The sequence below is a fragment of the Haemorhous mexicanus genome, chromosome 6, assembly GCF_027477595.1.
Source record: "Haemorhous mexicanus isolate bHaeMex1 chromosome 6, bHaeMex1.pri, whole genome shotgun sequence".
Taxonomy (NCBI): Eukaryota; Metazoa; Chordata; class Aves; order Passeriformes; family Fringillidae; genus Haemorhous; species Haemorhous mexicanus.
In genome coordinates this window covers 41802870-41822580 of record NC_082346.1, presented here as the reverse complement: position 1 = coordinate 41822580, position 19711 = coordinate 41802870, and the positions used below count along the sequence as shown (strand labels likewise).

The window sequence follows — 19711 nt, the reverse complement described above, 5'->3', positions numbered from 1 at the left end:
AGAAAAGCACTGCAGGATTTGGTCCCACTATTATTGTGTTCCATTAATTTTACAATGAAGTCTTGGCTACCAACATAAAATCCTAAATTCTGAAAACACTTCTGGCTTTGTATTTCTGACATTTAGTTGAACAGAGTTACCAGGTATATGTTACCTTAAAATTGATTTTTAATGACAATATTTTATAATTAACAATAAAAAACCACACTCTGTACCCAACTTCTTTTGTAGACTATTTTAATAAACGGATTATAAAATACAAAAGAGAGAGAGACAGGTAACCTGAGATGCAATTTTGGAATGCAAACTTTTAGTTCAAATGTGCAAGCTCAAACTTAACAAATGTTTAAAATATTTGAGTTTGTCAAATGGTGCCAAAATAAACCATGTCTTTTCTAAAGACTACATATTTAGCTAGGCACTGGCAATGTAAATCTTTCAACCATTTCAAGTATTTGTTTAAAAGCCTCCCAGAACACGTGGGCTCCCAACAAAACTGAAGAATGAAATGTTTAGAACACTGAAGCTCAACAGCTGACTTATAATCGACCTAATATGAGAACACTACTTTGTCTTTTTGAACTTGTGAATACATTGTATTTACCAATGCATGAGAAGAACAAACAGAGAAAGTCCAGTTGTGCAGACCCGATGTGAAATGTTACAGCGATAAGAGTCAGCCCATGAAACGCTGCGATGGCAGCCAGAGAAACTGCCCAGCAGTGATTTCATGTGCCTCACAGCTGATTCTTGCATGGGAGCAAAATCTTCAGCAGTAGAAGTTAAGAAGAAGAAAACCCAACAAAACCAACCGCCTTATTCTAATTGAAAGAAATAAAGGCACAGAGAAATCCTGACATTTAGATGGTAAATTCATTTGTGTACATGGATTAAAGATGTTACAGCTCTTGATCACCTGGTAAGAATATATATATATAAAGTCAGTCTTGTAAAATGTTCCTGATTTGGAATAAACAAATAAATAAATGTGTATATGACAACATACTGACATCACCAAACCATTTCAATATGATAGCTTATTTATAAAAACAGTTTTAATATTCCTTAACATTAATGATTAACTAATGAATTTTACTTTGCCATGAATGTATTTAAAGAGGAACCAAACAGAATTCAGCTACAGGACTCCACTAACAAGACTGAGCTGGCTTTAAACTTTTCAGTATCAGCAGTTTTCCCAACACTAGTACAGAAAGCCATGCCACCACTTTTCAGCTGTGGGCTGCATGAAAAATAGTACTAAAACACTAAAGGTCCACAGTTCTTTTCTGTTAAAGTTGATTTGTCACAATATTGTTAATTAGTGAGGGCTTAGGGAAGGCTTACTAGGAATATAATTACAGTGCTGAAAAGCATTAATAATGCTCTTATCCCGAGCCAACATGATGCTATTTACATATTTTACCCTGCATATACCAGAAATGGCTCCCAATGCATAACGTGCCGCAGGATCATCAAGAGAAAGACACAAAATCTCACAGGGGAAGAACATTTCTGAATATCTCTGTTCTATTCAAGACAGCAGGGACCCTAATTTGGCCAGTAATTACAGCTGTCACCATAAGATTCACCTATGGTGAGCCACCTTTCATCATGAACTGTTTTCCATCAGGAGGGAAATGAATTGCTACTCCTGGTACATAATCGGATGCAATCTCATCTTTCTCACATATATTAGGACAGAAGTGACAATTGCATTTGTCTGCTGTATGGGAGCAGGCTTATTTTCACTTCCAGAGCTCTGCACAGGCATCAATCAGTTCTCAATGAATAAACCATATGATAAGCCCACTAACCCATGTTGTCGTTATCGCATCTTTCTACTGACCAGAGCAGATTTCCTGCCCTCATTACACTGAAAGGCTAAAGTTAGGCTGGGCTCAACAGGACCAGAAGTTCTGCTCAGGGCACTAAGGGCTGGGCCTCCCTTACCAGACCTATGTGATTTATGCTCTCACTTCAGCAGGTGAAGAAGTGAAAGTGTTTTGACATTAACCACATAGATACTTTTGCAAACACCCTGGAGGAGCCCAGGAACCTCTTCAGGGACTGCATACCTTTAACGACAGTCACTAAGGAATTTGCCAAAGACCACACACCAGGTTGCAAGCAAGGTAGAGGGAGAACTCAACTGTTTTTGAATCTTTCTACTCTCAACATAGTAAATTTCCCATGGTCCTTTCCAAAGAATAAAAACATTTCCAGCTGAATTTTAAAAATCAACACATCCGATTTAATCACAAATAAAATACATTTATCCACATTTGTAATTTATGATATAACACCCTAACCTAAATTATCACTGAATTCCAGGCTGCTTGGTGCAAGACAGAGTCAGGAACTATTTTTTCACCTTGGGTATAATGTGTCCAAAAGAAAATTATGGAGCAAAACTATAACTTAATTTTACCGCATCAAGTATCACCTGCAATCAAATGTGTCTGACATCAAGCCTGCTAGATGGCTTTTGCATGGCCCATCCTACTTTTCCAAACAAAGCCAATGGACACAAGAGGCTGGAGGTCAAACAGTCTGGCCCTAGGAAGCCTGCATTCACAAGATTATTCACTTCGACACAGAAGTATTAGGGAAAGGTGAGGAGCTCTTGACAGTCCAAGGGGAAGGAGGAACTCAGCACATTCATGCATGGAGCACAAGCCCTGATTTGGTAAACTTGCATTTTCAAAGTAGCAAAGAACTTCCTCATAAAAGCTGCCAAGCAATAATGAATACTTTTACACTGAAAAATAACTACTTCAAAGTTAAATTATAACAATGTGTAAGAATAAAAGTTTCATTCTCACAGTGAAGTAAAAGCTACCTTATTGTCCTACAGGGATCTTTGTCCCAGAGGCCATGTTTAACTTAACTTGAAGAGGGGGTTAATTTGGAGATGGCAGTATTTCATATCACCACATTCAGCTTGGAGATGTTGATGATACTTTGCTACTGTGAGTATTGAAGAGGAGCTGTGAGAAGAGATGGAATAAGTGCTCATGGTCACCAGGGAATGCTAAAACAACAGGTGACATTCAGTACCCATAAATGCTGTGTTATTCATAAAACAGTTCTGTCTTTATTCAGGCTACAATGAACTCTGAGCTCAACATTACAACTGAGGAAGGAGATCTAGAGTAGTCATTTTGCTACAGAAATGTGAATACCAATAAATAATCTGTCATAAAGCAAGTCCAATGCTAAAAATGGTTACAAATAGCACAGAGAATAAAACAAACAACATCATTATGACAGCCATTAAAGTCACATTTTGTCTATATCTTGAACACTAGGCACAAACCATGTTGCATCTTGGTAAAAATACTGCAGAGCTGGAAAAAAAAAGATTAGTATGACAAGGCCAATTAAAAACATGGGACATATCCTTTAAATGAGACTAGGAATTCTCTCTGGGAAAGAAAAGTGGGGGAAATTATGCCAAATATGTAAAATCACATGGGACATGGAAATATGAACAGGGAGTGGTTCCTCACCATTTCTCTCATACAAAAACTAGGTGATAGCAAATGAATAGAGCTGGTTCATAAGAGAAAAGGAAGTATTTTTTCACTCAATGCATCATTAACTGCATAAGACCTTGTGAAAGGAACAAGTAGATACAAACAATTTTAATGGATTAAAAAACAGGTCATGTTAAAATGCTGCTAAATACAAAGACATCACCTCTGGCGTGGAAAGCCTTTAACTAACAAATTGCTGGGACACCAGCTGGGACAGTGGTCACTAGAGCTGGCCTGACTTTGTACCCTTTCCTAGGCATCTTCTATTTGTTATTGCCAAAGGCAGCCTTTGGGCTTTGGTCTAGCATGGCATGGCAGTCCTTCCATTGGTGTCTTTATTCCTGCCTCACTACCTCCTTGCAGCAGAAATGGTTCAATAGCACTGACTGATCAGGAGATCTTGTCATCCACTTTGTGCACAAAGCTCAGTGAGGAGAGTAGGACAAAGAGCTGTTGAGCCACCCAAAGAGCTGAACAGCAGCACACGCGAGATGGTGAAGGGGCTGGAATCTGGGGGGTGGCAATCCTCTGGTTCGGAAGCATTAAAATTTCTTCCCACTGAATAGGTGTGGGGGAGAGGCTCCAGACTCACTGGCTATCTTAGGATTGACCAAAGGTCAAAAAGGAGCACTTCAGAAGTTTCTAGAAGTGACTTGGGTAAATGTGGCTTGGAGGGATGCTACTTATCTCCCTGCAAGAGGTTAGGTTTGGTCAACTGAAACTAGGAGGGGCTTAGGTCTGCAGTTGAAGAAGGTTTAACATTTAAGTGTTTGAAAGAAAAAAACAGACATTAAAATGTCTCTCTCTACACCTAAAATTAAAATTTCATTTTCTCCAGATAGACTGCACTATCACAACATCTGAATAAGCCAGCATTAAGCACAAAGCAAAGCAGACAAGTGGAAGCCTCAGGAGCTACATCCACCTTGCCTGAGTTGGCTGGTCCTGAGGAGACACTAAAGCCCAGCTGGCTGCTGAGATTCTTTATTGAATTTGGGGTTCTCAGAGGTTACAGCTGCTTTCTTGAGCAGAATTATATGAGTACTGGCCTGACTGTTCATACAGGGAGATGGTTAAGTCACAAACATAACTCTAAGTTCAACTGTAATGTATCTTAGAGTCTATAATGTCTGTGTACCCCGAATTTTCCTCCTCAGCCCTCAGTTTCTCCCCTCTCTGTAAAATTCTATGCTTCAGCCTTTAAGTCCTAGGGCACTTAATGAGAACAAAAAGATGAGGATTGACAGTTTAGCCTCAAACCCAACCTGGATGGTACTCTGGCACTGCAGGGCTATCAGAGTCTTGTAGGAATGGGATGAGAAGAGGCAAACACTGAAAAGGTGACTTTTTAATTTATAAGGTGCTTTCTGAAATCTGAGAGCTTTTCCCTCATTTAAAAGGACAGAGGAGGGACTAAAAACAACACAGGAAACTTTCTCCACTGCCTGAGATACTGTACAATGTCACAAGGCTTTCATGCTGCAATTTTTTCAGCTGTACTTCCAGTGAAACCTAAATGTAAATTTCTTTTTAATGTACACTGAAAATGCCATGTACTAGCAGAAGCTATTCAACTATTGTATAAAGGTATACATTTATCCTGCCCTTTGATGTAACCACAGTTACTACCTGCAATTCAATGGGCCATGAGTAAGGAGGAAAAAATATCCACCACACCAGCCAGAGATATTTCTTGAATATCAACCTACTTTATCAATTAATATATTTGACATACAAATACTGGACTATTTGCAGCCTCACAAATAAAATAAGGGATTTAAATCTTGAAACTGCTTTGCAGCATTTTGAACCTGAAGCCTGCAGTATTTAAAAAAATGACCATGCTGTGCCTTGCAGCAGACTATAGTCTAACATGGAGAGGACAGACAGTTAAAATAAGTACCTACATAATTTTTCACAATACACCGTGCACAATGCATTTGGTTAAAAACAAACACATGTTTGCAGTGAAACATTTTAACAAATCACAGAACTCAGCAGCAAAGTAGTTAAACATTTATGATTTGATTTTATCTCAGCTTGGAATGTCGCTGGAGTGTCCCACTTCTAACAACTGTTTGCTAAGTTAAGGCTTCAGTGTTTACACAGTGCTGAATGAAGCAGCCTGGTCACCAGATGTGAAAGCTTCCTTAGACTGCAGCTTTCAATCAGATCACGGTCCTAATGGTCCCTGCTCCAACCTTCTTCCTCAGGACGTCCACCAGCCTTTCCAACCTGAGGGGGGGCAGGGGAGAGGGAGAGGAGAGGAAAAAAAAAAAGGAAGCTAATGTTAGGAATGTTCTGGCTGAAAGAGACAGTGTTTGCACTGAACCAAGCTGTCCTGGTGGTGGTCACGCTCAGAAACAAAGCACTACTGTAAAAGACAGACTTTAAGGGAAAATGCAGACAACTTGGAAAAAACTTTTTAACCTACAACCCAACCCATCTGCAGTCAGTGATATATATCAACTCACTTTTCCTTTGTAGTGCATGGAGTATCTGAGGTCCCTGTATGGCATTAACACAAAACCCTGTGCAGCAATCCTGTGGTACAATATACACTTTGGTGTAAGCAGGACAATTAATTTTTATACTTTAAAAAATATGAGCTGTCCATGGCTATTGTAAAATGTAGCACTTAACTGTTGTTTCCCCTTAAATAATGTCTTGCCCATTATCCAAAAGATACTTTTACTGTCCAGTTTATAAATTTATGCCTAAAAGCTGATGTGTTTTATGTAAAACTTTTTCAAAATACTCAATGAGCCAAGTTTCTGAGGATGTGGATGATGATATTTTGAAGGTGGCCTGCATGATTCTTGTGTCAGTACAACTACAGAAAAATTAACAGTCTAAGTAAGTAGGACAGAGAGCTGCCCAATCCTCTTAGGTTTAAGGCACAGGCACTATGAACATGTTCAATCTCACTGGCTTAATTTGATCTTTCTTTTGTTAAAGTATGTAGACAAATGCAAAGGACTAAATTTGTTCATCATTTTGTATCTATACACATTTATCTTCAGCATTCCAGAAATCATGTATTCAAGCTATTTCTTCAATTTGTCTGTGTTTTATGGTATCATTCAATGGAAACTCTCCCACAAATAAACTATCTGTATAAAAGCAGACACTGTGTGTAGCAGAACACTTTCAGAGCCATGTCCAGAACATTATACACACAGCTTCCACAATGGATAAACAGAGCTGCAGGTTCAATAGCTGTATTCATTGTTACAAAGTTGACCATTTTTTTGTGTCTTGAAAGACAATTAAAAAAATATTATACAACATGAGAAATGCAGATAGGAAATAAAAATAACACAGCTTTATCAAAATTGCAAAATGCATTTTATCTCATGAATGCATTAGTAACTTCACTGCATGTAAACTAGTCAACATGGATTTATTGCCACAAGTCATGACTAATGTGCTTGGTACGTATTGAAACACTCTTGTTTTCCAGGAACCACCAAGCACGATGAAGCTACACCTTTCATTGTACTCACCAGGTGACTTAATTCTTGAAATGAGATTAAGAATTCACCACCCAAATGTAATCATCAGACAGCAGGAAAAGTATGTGGAAAGTTCAGCTCATTCTAGCTCTTACACAGGGACTCTGAGGGAATGAATGCACAGGTAAAAAACTGCTGCTTAGGTAGCAACTGCTAAAAAACTGCTGCTCTCCCTTCAGTTTTCCAATAGTCACTTTTACTTCTTAACCAACTAGAGCATTTCCCCCTGGTTTTGTAAAATAACACCTACTGCACTTTGTCTTCATGGAGGCAGCACCCAAACAGCCATAACTCAGCGCTGTCAGTCCATGCAGGTATAAAGTCAGGGATTTCACAAGTTATTTGCTCCTGTAAGTTTTCTCACATGGATACATCAATGTTTTCTGAGTTGTAAGCATCTGAACTCAGTTACTGATCAGTCAGTTTTGTCAGCCTCTCTTACTGGGAAGTTTCCCTGTTACATCTGCTGTCAGTCCATGTGCAATTTCAGAAAGCAATGGCAATTAGTCTTCTTTCACTAGCATGTGTATTCAGAAGCACAGCAGCTTTCTCAGCCATTTTAACTCTTGCTGGAGGTCTCTTTCACACTAACACCCTCTCTAATGTACTTCAGAGACATAAAAGCACTGGAGAAACATTTCAAACTGTTTGGACAAACAGAAGGCTTGGGCTGAAAATTGTTTTTCTGGGAGACAGCATAAAACCTGTAAAATCTGAGATCATGGCTTATTTAAATCACTGTTCAGTTAAAAAGAAATATTGTGTGGCTTATACAAGGCGGGGGGTGGGGGGGAATGACTTCAGTAATTGAGGCTCCTTTTGGGGAAACACAAGTTGGATGTCACAGCTTACACACTGTCCTACAGCTGGGTTTAGATGTGCACCACTCTGTGACCAAGCAATGGCACTGCACACCAGAGCAGAACAAGACAGTGAAGAGCTGCCCATGTTTGAAGAGAAACACCACTGGGATGAAAGTAGCTGTCTTCTGTTTAACCTTGAAACTGTCAGGCTTCATTGAAAATAATGAGGCTTAACAATCATAGTTTCTGCTTTTCAAATGAATGATGACTGAAATCATCAAAATGAGGTATTCCTCACCAAATACACACCATGCAGAGCTTATTTGCCTTTTGTTTCAGTCATATGTGGATTTTCAAATTTATTTATTCTTTATCAGAAGAAAAAAAAAGTAGCAGTGGATTAAGATATTGTTCCTTTGAAAGAGATTTAAGCAACAACCTTAAAGAGAAATGGTAGCAGCTATTTATAAGATAAAATAACAGAGGGCAAAATTTACCCCTACACAGACACAAGACCCAATATACCACTGAAATCCCACTTAAAACAAAATAATGCCTACAAAATAATGCTATGTGCTGAATCAGTGGTTAATAACTCTTGATACAGGCCTCAGGGGGCTTTTTGGAATGATAATCCTGGACTCTTTGTTCACCAAGGGCCCAACTCTGTCATCCCAACTCACACTAAGCAACATTTTCTTTGCGAGTAATAAAAGGCAGCTAAAAAGGCTGTTGGAGCCAGCGAGGTGCTGCCTGTGAGGGGTGAGGGTGGCAGAGCCAGCCCTTGTTGGTAAGGCTTTGTGCCCAGCCCAGTGGGATACTGCAGGCAGCTCCCTCTGGAGACTGAGCTTTTGAATGTGGAAAACTGCAGTAACAGTTTTATACCTCAAGATCAAAGGTAATTTAAACAGAAGAATGGAAGGTACTGGGAACTAGTCTCAATGTTTGCAGGGTTTTATTCAAAATATGGAAGACATGAAGAGACCAACTTCTGTTACTTCGGGAAATTTCACCAAATTTTTACTTACAATTTGGAAGCAGTGCTGACTACATTTGATTGCATTCCAAGACAAGTTCTAAACAATTCTATCATTCTATCAGATGACATCTGCCCTTTTGCTTGTGAAAAGTCCTCACAGTATAAGTTAAATGTGCAACATTACACTTTCTCCGGAGATGTAAGCAAGGACACTCACTGAATTTGCATCTCATGAAGCAACTAAATAAGTCATTCAAGAAGAAAGTGTTTGAGTTCATATTTTAGATCAGACAGAAGAATGATATGGTGGGCAGGACATTCTGTGGTAGTGCTGAAGGTCTAAATGTGCAAGGACAGACACACACCTTTTGGAATGCTTAAGGGTTCACTCTTAAGGGCTCACTCCCCATTCTCCCAGATTTCTTCCTTAGAAATTTTTGAAAGCCTCAGTAGATGACTTTCATTATTCCTCGGGTCTTCAAACACTTCTAGAAAATCTGTCCCTTAAAAAATAAATTCTCACAACAAATGCCACATCAGCATTCTTTACACAATTATTGTAGGCATGCATGCAAAGTGAGTACAAAAGGACATATAAAATACAGGGAAAATCTATGGATTCAGATGGATAGGCACAACTTTGGTTTTATTTCTATTGATTTACATATATCCAAAAGAAAAAAGTAAAAATGTCCAATGCTTTTCAGGACAGATGGAATTTGCATTGATGAAAAGCACAAAGATGATGCTAGAAATACTCTATATCTACACTACATACTTCTGTGATGCTCGAGGAAATGGAAAAAGTAAATGAAACACACAATTTAGGAAAGGGACATTCAGTCCATCATTGTTTTCAAGTTAGCAAAAGACACAATCTTAAGAGTCTTCAATTGCAGAGGCTTAATGCTTTCTCCATACAAATTTGGAATTAAGCAGTTGAATCTGTGTTCTATACAGAAATAAAAAGAATTCCATAAGGGGCTTGCTGCTATGATGTTACAGGTTTAATTTTGTCCTTTTGAACACGCTGCTAAGCTTTAAGAAGATCCTCATCTTTAGAGGAAAGAACAGGAACACCTGAACGGGATCATTACTAGGTGAGTTTTCCCCAAGATAAATTCTCAAATTTTCTTCCAGCTATTTCAAACTGTGTTCCCTTGTCACCTGTGCACACAGCTGTCAATGCCTGGATGGAGAGTGTGTTGTTGTGTGGAATGTTCTTACACAGATCCTGAATTGCTTGACAATCTGCTCTAACTTTCAGCAAAGCTTTACTGCTGTGAGTAAAAAAAAAAATTGGTTTTAGACTTGGTCTCCATAAAGCAGAATTAAAATCCTAACTGACAGAGAAGTTTGCTCTGGGAGCCCAGAAGAGGAACAGATCAGAGCAAGTATGTTACCTACTACTCTCTACTGCTCACTCTTATGCACATTTCTGGCTTGCTTCCCTCTTTCATAAGTCTAGCTCTAACCTGTATCTTGGGATCAGAAAAAACTCTGCAACTGCTAAAATCCACACGGGTTGGTACATCCTTTCACACTGCTCCACCTCTGGCCAAAGGAACTCACCCCAAAGACAGCAGTGGCCTTTACTCCCAAGTTCTGAATATGACAGTTGGACAGTCATGGAGGATTCCAAGGAATCATGCTCCAGAAACAGACAAAATGGACACCCAACTGACAGAAAAGGGCACCCTTCAAGTAGCCCATGTCCTAATCTGCAAAGCAATATACAGACTAGCCAAAAACAATGGTTTCTACCTGCAAATGGAGGAGTTAAGTGATAAAAACAAAATCTCCCTGGATTTTGAAACGGTATATAAAGGCTTATAAACCCAAGCTATAGCCCTTGGTTATCTTTCCAGTAGATAAGATTAGGCTCAGACTATGAAGATGGCCTTACTTGCATGATTTCTGGCTTCTTGTGGAATGTGTTTTGCTGACACTAATTCCCTTTAGAAACCAAGCTTTTGAAAATATATTAGATAAATAAAATGCATTGGACAAAGGCACTGCAAGCAGTTTAGCAGTAGAGTTCAGTGAATGGTTGTTTGGTGAGTGGTCATATGAACAAATTCACTTAATTTCATTTAGAATAAAATAACTCCCTTTCCCTCTCCTTTCCTTCAGTCTTCCTCTCGGATAAACTCCATAAAATTCTAAATGGCAGGCTTTTTTTCAGGCATTTTCTGTCAATTAAGAAAACAAATGATAAAGAGAAGAGAGGCTGCTGTGATACTGGTCTTGCCCAGAAACCAGTCACTCGGATAGGATCATTTACTCAGGAGGCTGGAGCAAACTGGTTCAGCTCTATTATCTGCACAAGGGAACTGGACCCCAGCTACTCCCTCTCAAGGGAATAGCACTGTGCTAACACCGGGTGTTAGGGTGACTTGTTCTCAGTTTCAAAATTTGAGGCTTCTTTGAATAAAATACTTCACTGTTTTGAAGGCTGGTGTCAAGGATATGACCTTGCAGTGCACGACCTATCTACCATGCACATAGCCATCGCTCTCTTACTCCTGGCTGATTGAGCTAATTTTTAATTATCCTTATTCTTCAATTCAGGTATTATTTTTGCTACCTCAAAAGCCTGCCTGTTTAACAATAATTTTTTATCTTCTCAGTAAAAATCCCTGCCAATTGAATTTAATGATCTGTAACAATTCTTTCATAAACCATCATAGTGATAAAGACTACATGTGGCTCCAGTGCACAGCCTGCCTTCCCCTTCTTAACCAAGCTCCCTCTGCATTTTTTAGATCAGAGTCTGGGTGTCTTTCTAAATGGCATGCTGGAGTTCAGCCATGGTTTTGAAGCTGATGCTGAGTACAATTCAGTGCCCTCTGTCAGACAAGTGGCTGGACTGACTGGTATTAATGGTCCTTCCTGGTCTTAAAACACACATCTCAGAGACTGATTTAGCAGCATCAGCGAGCTCTAAACCATGGCAGACCACAGTGTTGAATCTAATCACTACAGGCACCGCTGCCAACTCCTGCCTGCCCAACACTGTTTGTAATGTCACTCCAAAAAGTATGTTCCATTAAATGTACTGGCCTTAAATTTGGCAGGGCAAACCATTCTGACCCTGAAAAGCACTGTCACCAAACAAGCATTCCTATTAAATCCCTTTCAGCGTCTTCTCAACCCAAAAGAGTAATTCTGTATATGATTAAACTTAGAAGCAAATACAGCCAGTTGGGCTCTTGACAGCAGACATATTTTAAAATAAACCTGGCTTACACAGGCCTTGGCTAAAATATTAAGCCTTTATCTGTGGTCCACAATAACTAATCTTGTCAAACTGTTTGCCCTCTACCTTCTGTTTGGAAGATTATGAGCTAGCTCACCATTACTATTCACCTTGTGCCATCACTAGCAGCAGGAAAACTGAGCAGTAAACACAGTTGGTCTGTTTTGACAGCATTTCACCCTGCTTTGCATTGTTGTAGATTGCTACACATCACAGGATAATACAAAATCAGGACTTTGCTTCTATGCTGGATTTAGTGCCTTGTGAAAGGTATCACTCCTTTACTTTCAAATGCCTGCTCAGGACAGCATGCATTGGTTGCCAAAAATAAGTGAGCTTCTGAGAAAGAAAAACAAACTCTGAAACAACTGTGCTGTATTTCAGTACATTGAAATCTACAACATATCATAAAGACCAGGCTCTTATTATTGGATGGGCCATTCACATCTGAGCATGCAGCTAATACTAGAGATAAAAAATGAACAATAGCTGAAATAGAGGATATATTGGCATATTTAAAGTCAAATGGTACACATCAGATTATTAAAATAAATCTCAAAATTTCCCTTATCACTCCAACTTGAATCCAACAGTTTATTATGGCAATTTGATGCAAAGTTTACTAATATTTGTGCCAGAAAAACCTTTTCTATTCCTTCTTCCATAAGCTTGAATTACTTATAGCACTGACAAATACTGTTTCCACACATTTGGTGTCACAGCTGTTCTCTTTTCTTAGGAGAAATCTTGACATGGGAACCTACTCCTTACAGTCTACTCCTTATATTTCCATGAAATTTGTGCTGATATGAACAGGCAAGGGTCTCCTGGATTTCCTTGTCAAATACCTCCTGGCAGTCTGTGTCGCCTGCTTATGGAAAACTAGCAGTTTCACCTTATGGTAATATGTCTTCCCCACAGAAAGTATTCTGTCATAGTATTTATTCATTCAAAGAATAAATAATGAATAATGAATAATTAATGAAATATTAATTCCTGAAAACTCCTGGCGAACACTGGTCCTGCCCCTTGGTAATGATGTTTGATGTCATTAGAGTGCCATGAATCAGGCAATCTTAACTGTGTCTCTGAACTGTCCCTCACATTCTTGAGGGCAATACAGTCTCAGATCTGGATTCTTCACGTCTACAAACATAATAATAATAAAAATGTATCCCACTGAATTAGAGACTAAAATTGCTGAATACAGAGCCTTTTTCTCTAAGCTTCCCAATTTGGGCTCTGAACTGTGTCTGGCAACAGCTCACCAGCTCCCTTATACTATATTCAACAGAAATGTATTTCAGGAGATGAAAAAAGGACCTCCTTTATAGAGGATTTCGGTTTGTTCTAAATCCATCTTCAGGAAAATTTAAAAGCAATGTCAAAAATTGATTATCTAAGACAAACCGTTTCAAATTTGCTCAAAATGAACAGTCAGGATTTATTTACAGATCTGCAGAGAATTGCCTTATTACGAGACTCTAGAAGTTGAAAGTATCAGTCTGAAACCAGCATCTTACACCTCTCTGCATGTTAGACTTCTTGTAAAGTCAAGTCTGAACCTCTCAGTTGCCTACTTCAATCAAGTCTCACTTCTTTCAGACACCTTCGGGTCAAGTCCTGTTTGCAATGAGTTTGTGCACTTGCAAATACTGATGGGCTATGGTGCTGGTTTTGGCTGGGGTAGAGACAGTTTTCTTCTGGCTGGTATGGGCCTGTGTTCTGGATTTGTGCTGAACACAGGCTGATAATAGAGAAATGTTTTTTTACTGCTGAGCAGGGCTTACACAGAGCCAAAGCCTTTTCTGCTTCCCATACTGCCATGCTGGCAAAGAGGCTCGAGGTACATGGAAGCTTGGGAGGAGACAGAGCTGGGATGGGTGATCCAAACTGACCAAAGGGATATTCTACATCATATGGTATTGTGCTCAGTATAAAAGGGAGTAGGAAGGAGGTGGAAGGGGGGATATTCAGAGTGATGGAGTTGGTCTTCCCAAGTAGTTGTTCTGTGCGAGGGGGCCCTGCTCTCTTGGAGATAGCTGATCACCTGTCTGCCACGGGAAGAAGTGAATTAATTCCTTGGGGTTTTTTGCTTGCATGTGCAGCTTTTGCTTTTCCTAAGAACCTGTCTTTATCCCAACTCATGAGTTTTCCACTTTTACCCTTCCAATCCCACTGGTGAGGGAGTGAGTGAGCAGCAGCTTTGGACTTGCCTGCTGGCTGGGGTTAAACCATGACAAGTACTCAGGCTGTTTCCCAGGTACATCCCATTAAAACACAGCTCTGGCAAACTCCTCTTCATATCATTAACAAGAAAGACAATGTGAACTTTTTTCTTGATTCCACAAGTATTTAAAAAAAACCCAATGAAGACTTGATGGCTCTAAGCAGCTCTCAATCCTGCGCTACCTCCCTGAGGTGGTTCCACCTCTTGACCAAAATTAATCTGGAGCTCATGGAGAGAAAATCCCTTCCTACAAACCATCATCAAATCCCTCCACATTAAAAATAGGTTTTACATAGGTTTGTTGTATTTTATCACTGATGTGATATTGCCCAAGCTGGAATGATGTCCACCACTGCAATTAGAGATCAAGTAGCAATGGAAACAGGTATGGACATAAGAGGAAAGCATTTACTAAGCTCTTACTAGTGATAAGTCTTTCATAATGGGCTGAGACTGGCAGGTGAACTCTCTACCCCTCTGGTGGTTTCAGGACAACTCACACTTGGTCATACTTCTGTAAAGTATTTCCAGAAAAAAAGGCAGTCTTCCCCCAAAAACTAACAAAAAATCCACGGACAAAACATCTTCTCTTCCTCCAAATGTTTCCCTTGGTGGCAATTCTGCCTGGTGATGACATGAGTGGGACTGATTGTAGGAGGAAAACCTTTTAATAAAGCATAAAAATTTGGCTTTACATACACAGTCACAAAATTCTTCAAAAGCATACAGTAAAATCTACAAAATGTCTTTGGTGTTGAGTACATCACTTAGGTATCCCTTTTATCTGATGCATATGTTATATCCCTTAAATAATTTATGATCATTTTATCAAGGATTGAAATAGAAATGATAGAAATACATATATTATGAGGCACAAAGTAAATTGCTAAATAAAATAATTTTATTGTACACATTTCAATACCTGCACAATATCTGCAATGTCTTTCATTCAAAGGCTGAATTCTGATACTTTCTATGGGCAAGAATGCCATGATCTGAAGCTAAAATGATAAAATTTATCCTAAAGATTCATGCCTTTCCACAGCTCAGTGTTTGGATTTGTATCCTTATACCCACATCACAGCATAAATTTGGAACAGGAAAGTTGAGCAACTTACCAGCAAAGCAACAGTGGTGATTTTGGGGTTAAAGCTGTTGTTAGCTCACATAAACACAGTTGATGCTACCCTTCCACAAAACCTCGTTTTAAAAAAATACCTTATGGAAAAATCTGACTATTAATTAATGGCTCAGTAGTAGTTCAGAAACACAAACAGTAATTTTTTTCTCAGATAACTAGCCCCTGCCTTATTAAAGGAATACCTAATTTTAAGCAGTGGGAAAATTCAAATGATTTCAAGTTTGCTTAAAATAAAATATTATTTTGGCTAAGTCAGTTATTTCTTTTTGTTGTTGTAAAGAACTGCCCCAGCAATTCTCTAAAAGGTTATACGTAATTCAGAAGCTTCAGAAAGTCTGGGCTTTCTTTTTGAGCTTCTGCATATACATTTGCAGTATTCAATCTTTTGCATATGTTAAGAAACAGTATGAGTATTAACAGAAAGAACCGCAAATTTATTTTTATTCCTTCAGCCAAGCCACAAATAAATGACTCTTGCAAACAAACCAAATACTATTTAGTAACGGCAATGTAAATGCCATGGACTTATTTTATTTGGATATAAAATATTAAATTAAATGAGTATTTGCTGTGACACTCTTTTTATCATCTTGGAAAAAAAAAAAAGCAAGTCTGAGAAAAAGTTTTCTTGCTATTCTTCAAGGAGCACTCAATCTGCTGTTCAAAGTTATTTAATAATTTGTCATAGAATAGTTAACTATAAGCTTACAAATACTGTGTCAGCATGCTTCTTCCTATTGGGCAAACAACTTCAAAATCTAATTTGTTTGTGTTATTGGTCTTACTAAATATTAGTCTTTGCAAGTCTGGTTTACACCACTGAAGTTAACTATGCCAACATTCTGATTTTGTTCTGAAGTATTCCACAACAAGCTGATATTATACAATACAAGCCCAAGAGCTAGCTGATCCAGTTTACTGAGTGTATACTTAGTGTATTTTGCTACTGATAAATCAATAAAACCATGTTGTAATCTACAAACTTCCATCTCTCTGAAGCAGCTATAAGTAAACTGTAAATGAACACACAGGTCAAAAACTGGGATGCTGTGATTATGTTGACTCTGAAAACATTTGACTTTCATAGAATACATTTTAGTGTTTGAGAGAATGAAGTTTCAGCACTGCTTTTATTTTCATGAAAGGCTGAGATGATAAATATTCAAATGACAATAAATATTTGTGTTTATATTGTAACTACCCATACTTTAACAAAACAATATCTGCACTGCAATCCACAATGTACAGAGGTTAAGTAAAAGTAAACCATAGCTACAAAAAGAAAATAAATACTGGAGACTTTGACTGTATGTGCAGTTTTGCATTCTTCATCCACGTGAAACTCCCTGCAGCCAATGGATATCTTGGCTGTGCAAGGAATGCACAAAAGGCATACCTGTCCTTTGACTGGGATTTTTTGTCTTCATTCTGTTAAGTGCCCCACTGAGCATAAAACTGGCACTGATCATAAACTGTCAGATGCTACAGGCCTCACTATAATTTATGAGACCCAAAATATCTGGGAGAAGGATATCCTGTAATCTGCTCTGGCAATATCACACATAATAATTGTATGAGGCTCTCAGTAGTGATACCACAACCTGCTCTGTTAAGGGCAGTCCCTAACTTTGAGTGGCTTGCTCCAGGCTGTTCAGAAGTCCTCAAACTACCTTCTCTAAAACTAAGGCCACAAGTTTCTTTGAAGATGATAAAGACAAAAGCAGTGCTACCAGTTCTCCTTTTCAAGACAAGCATAAAAAATAATACTTTCAGTAAAAGCATTCAGACAAGCTAAGGAAAACCTGGTTTTAACCCACATCTGCCACTTCTCAGGGGAGCAGTATATACCAGGGTTGAAGACACTTCTGTGTTTTTCTTTCTGAAGCTGTGAATTTCAGCTATTACAGAAGAAACATATGAAATGCTTTTAGACCTGAAGGTGTGATTCTGTGGGAGGCGATCAAGGGTGCCCACCTGGAAAATGGGAGATGGAAGTTCTGATACTGGTTTTGTATTTATGTTCAAGAGGCATTGGATAAAACTGAGAAAAAGCCCTAAAGGTAAGTGTCAGAAACAGGTCTTGTTTCTTGGAGGTGAGTGGACTATTTGCCCCTCTCTGATCCATGCAGCATCCATTATTTTCTGCTACATGGCACTGCTTCGTAGCAAGGAACAGGGAGCATCCAGATCAGACCTGCCTGGCTAAAATGCCTCTCTGAGGTGCAGGACATCTGAATCTCCACAGATGGAGGAGAAAACTGAGGTCACCTCTGTCACACCCTGGAGGAGAATCCCTTCTCCCAAACAACTAAGAAAATGAAGGGTGGGATGGGGGCAGATGCCAAGGACACTTTTGAAAGAAATGTCTGAGGTCACACTGCTCTTCATGGATCTCTGAAATCAGCGTGCCTCACTCTGTCACAGCATGTCCTTCTCCATTTTGGTCTCCAGGAAAACCAGGCAGAAAAGACAAAAAGTCAATTGTTTAACATTTTTTTTCAGTTAGAAGTTTTCTGCTTATGTTTATCCAAGTCCTTCTATCCCAGGTGCTTATCCAAAGTGATTCTTTGGGAAGAGAAGTTAACAGTATTAGTGGTACTGAGTTAATAGGCACTCCCTCCTTCACAGCCTGCAAATTTTTAGCTGGATTGCAACATGAAGTGCCCAATTAAAAAACTGGTGTAATTCAATAAAGATAATATAATCCAATAAGGAAAATACATTTCATTCCAGCTTTCCAAAAGTTACATATTTCCTTTTCTACAGTATGAATAATATGTTACCTTACCAAGGGAAAAATGATCTGCCTAGTGATACAGAAATGCATAATAACAGCAGTCCAGAGAATATGCCAATGATGACTGAATTTGTCCAGCTCACCTTAGAGTTGAATATTAGTTCAATATTTTATTTCCTTCAGACCGAGAAAATTGATTTCTGTCTATTTGTTGAATTTCTCTGAGGCTGCACATAACCTCATTGGCTTACTCAATTTTTTTTTTTTAAATTACAACAAACAGGTATCTCTACAAGACTGTTTAATTCATCATTTCACCATGCATATTAGTGCAGTCTGAGGGGAATTTTTCTGAGAGGAATCACTGGTGTCAGTGCAGAATTCCAAGTATTTTAAAAAATCCTGACCTTGCTATGTACTGCTTTCTGTTAGATCAAGCTTGGCTTTTTCCACACATTTCAATTAGTCTTATTTCCTCACTGACTAAAGCAGACTACTCCAGCCTATTGCCCCTAAATCTAGTACATTCACACAGCCTCTAATTGCTATTACTGGTAATAATTTTGCATGTGATATGAGTGATGGTTACTAGATTTCGTGTTTTGAACTTTCTCATGTTCCTATTCATGCCTGGTATGCCAAAAAAATTTGCATCAGCTCCGCAGAATTCTTCAGAGTATGTGGTAGTTTTGCGTGTCTGGGAATCTTCCATCTGGCTAGTGTGGGTTTCCTAAACACCATAAAACCCTGCCTGTGGAGATTGTGTATCTCTTATGGGCCCCATGGAGCTTTTAATCTGCTTTTAATCATTGTATGAGGCAGGCAACACATCAGTCCTCATCAAGGAGTTTTTTCCATTTTGAATCCCATTTAATAAGTTTTGACCCAATTCTGAAAACCAGAACCTTTGCTAATTTGCATTGGTATCTTAAACTGACAACAAAAGTCATCTTCCTTTGCTTTCCAGTTTCTTCCATACAAACTCTGATATCCATTGACTTCTGTGGATTGCTATAGCAAGTAAAAGATTCTTAGCACCTTGCCCTCACTCACTTGTCTTTTGAATCTACCCACCAGCATCTGTTTCTCAGTAAACTACAGGTCATACCCTTAACTGGGACAAATGAATGCAACTTAGTGTGACAGAGCAAAGTCAATTTGCTGTAACTAAGAAACTAGCTCTGTATCTACATTCTTCAACAAGACACCAGGACTTACTTTACATTTCAAAACACCAGCACCAGTTAAATTATTCCCCATATGATATTAAAAGATTACCAACTATTCAAACTCAGCAGAATTTCACAGCAGCAGGCAGCTCAGTAGTTATCATTAAAAGAAAAATCACTTTTGACAGGTGCTAAATTATTTACTGACACAAATCAGTGAAACTATTTGTATCTATGAAACTGTACTCCTTTCCTCCAGTATTTAATGTTTTGATCTGACATGCACCAGAGTACAATTTTGTAAGTAAAAAAATCAACAAAAAAGTGGTTTAGTTTTAA

At 38.7% G+C, this 19711-nt stretch overlaps 1 protein-coding gene across 6 annotated transcripts in view; it reads right to left on the bottom strand.

Moving 5' to 3' along the window:
- Nucleotides 1–220: 220 nt before the first annotated feature.
- Nucleotides 221–19711, bottom strand: part of MIPOL1 (mirror-image polydactyly 1) — a 188750-nt gene continuing 169259 nt past the window's right edge. For all 6 annotated transcript variants that reach the window (XM_059849928.1, XM_059849929.1, XM_059849932.1 and 3 more), the window contains one exon: nt 221–5774. In XM_059849928.1, the coding sequence (XP_059705911.1) occupies nt 5708–5774 (67 nt within the window). In that variant the 3' untranslated portion in view covers nt 221–5707. The remainder of the gene's footprint in view (nt 5775–19711) is intronic.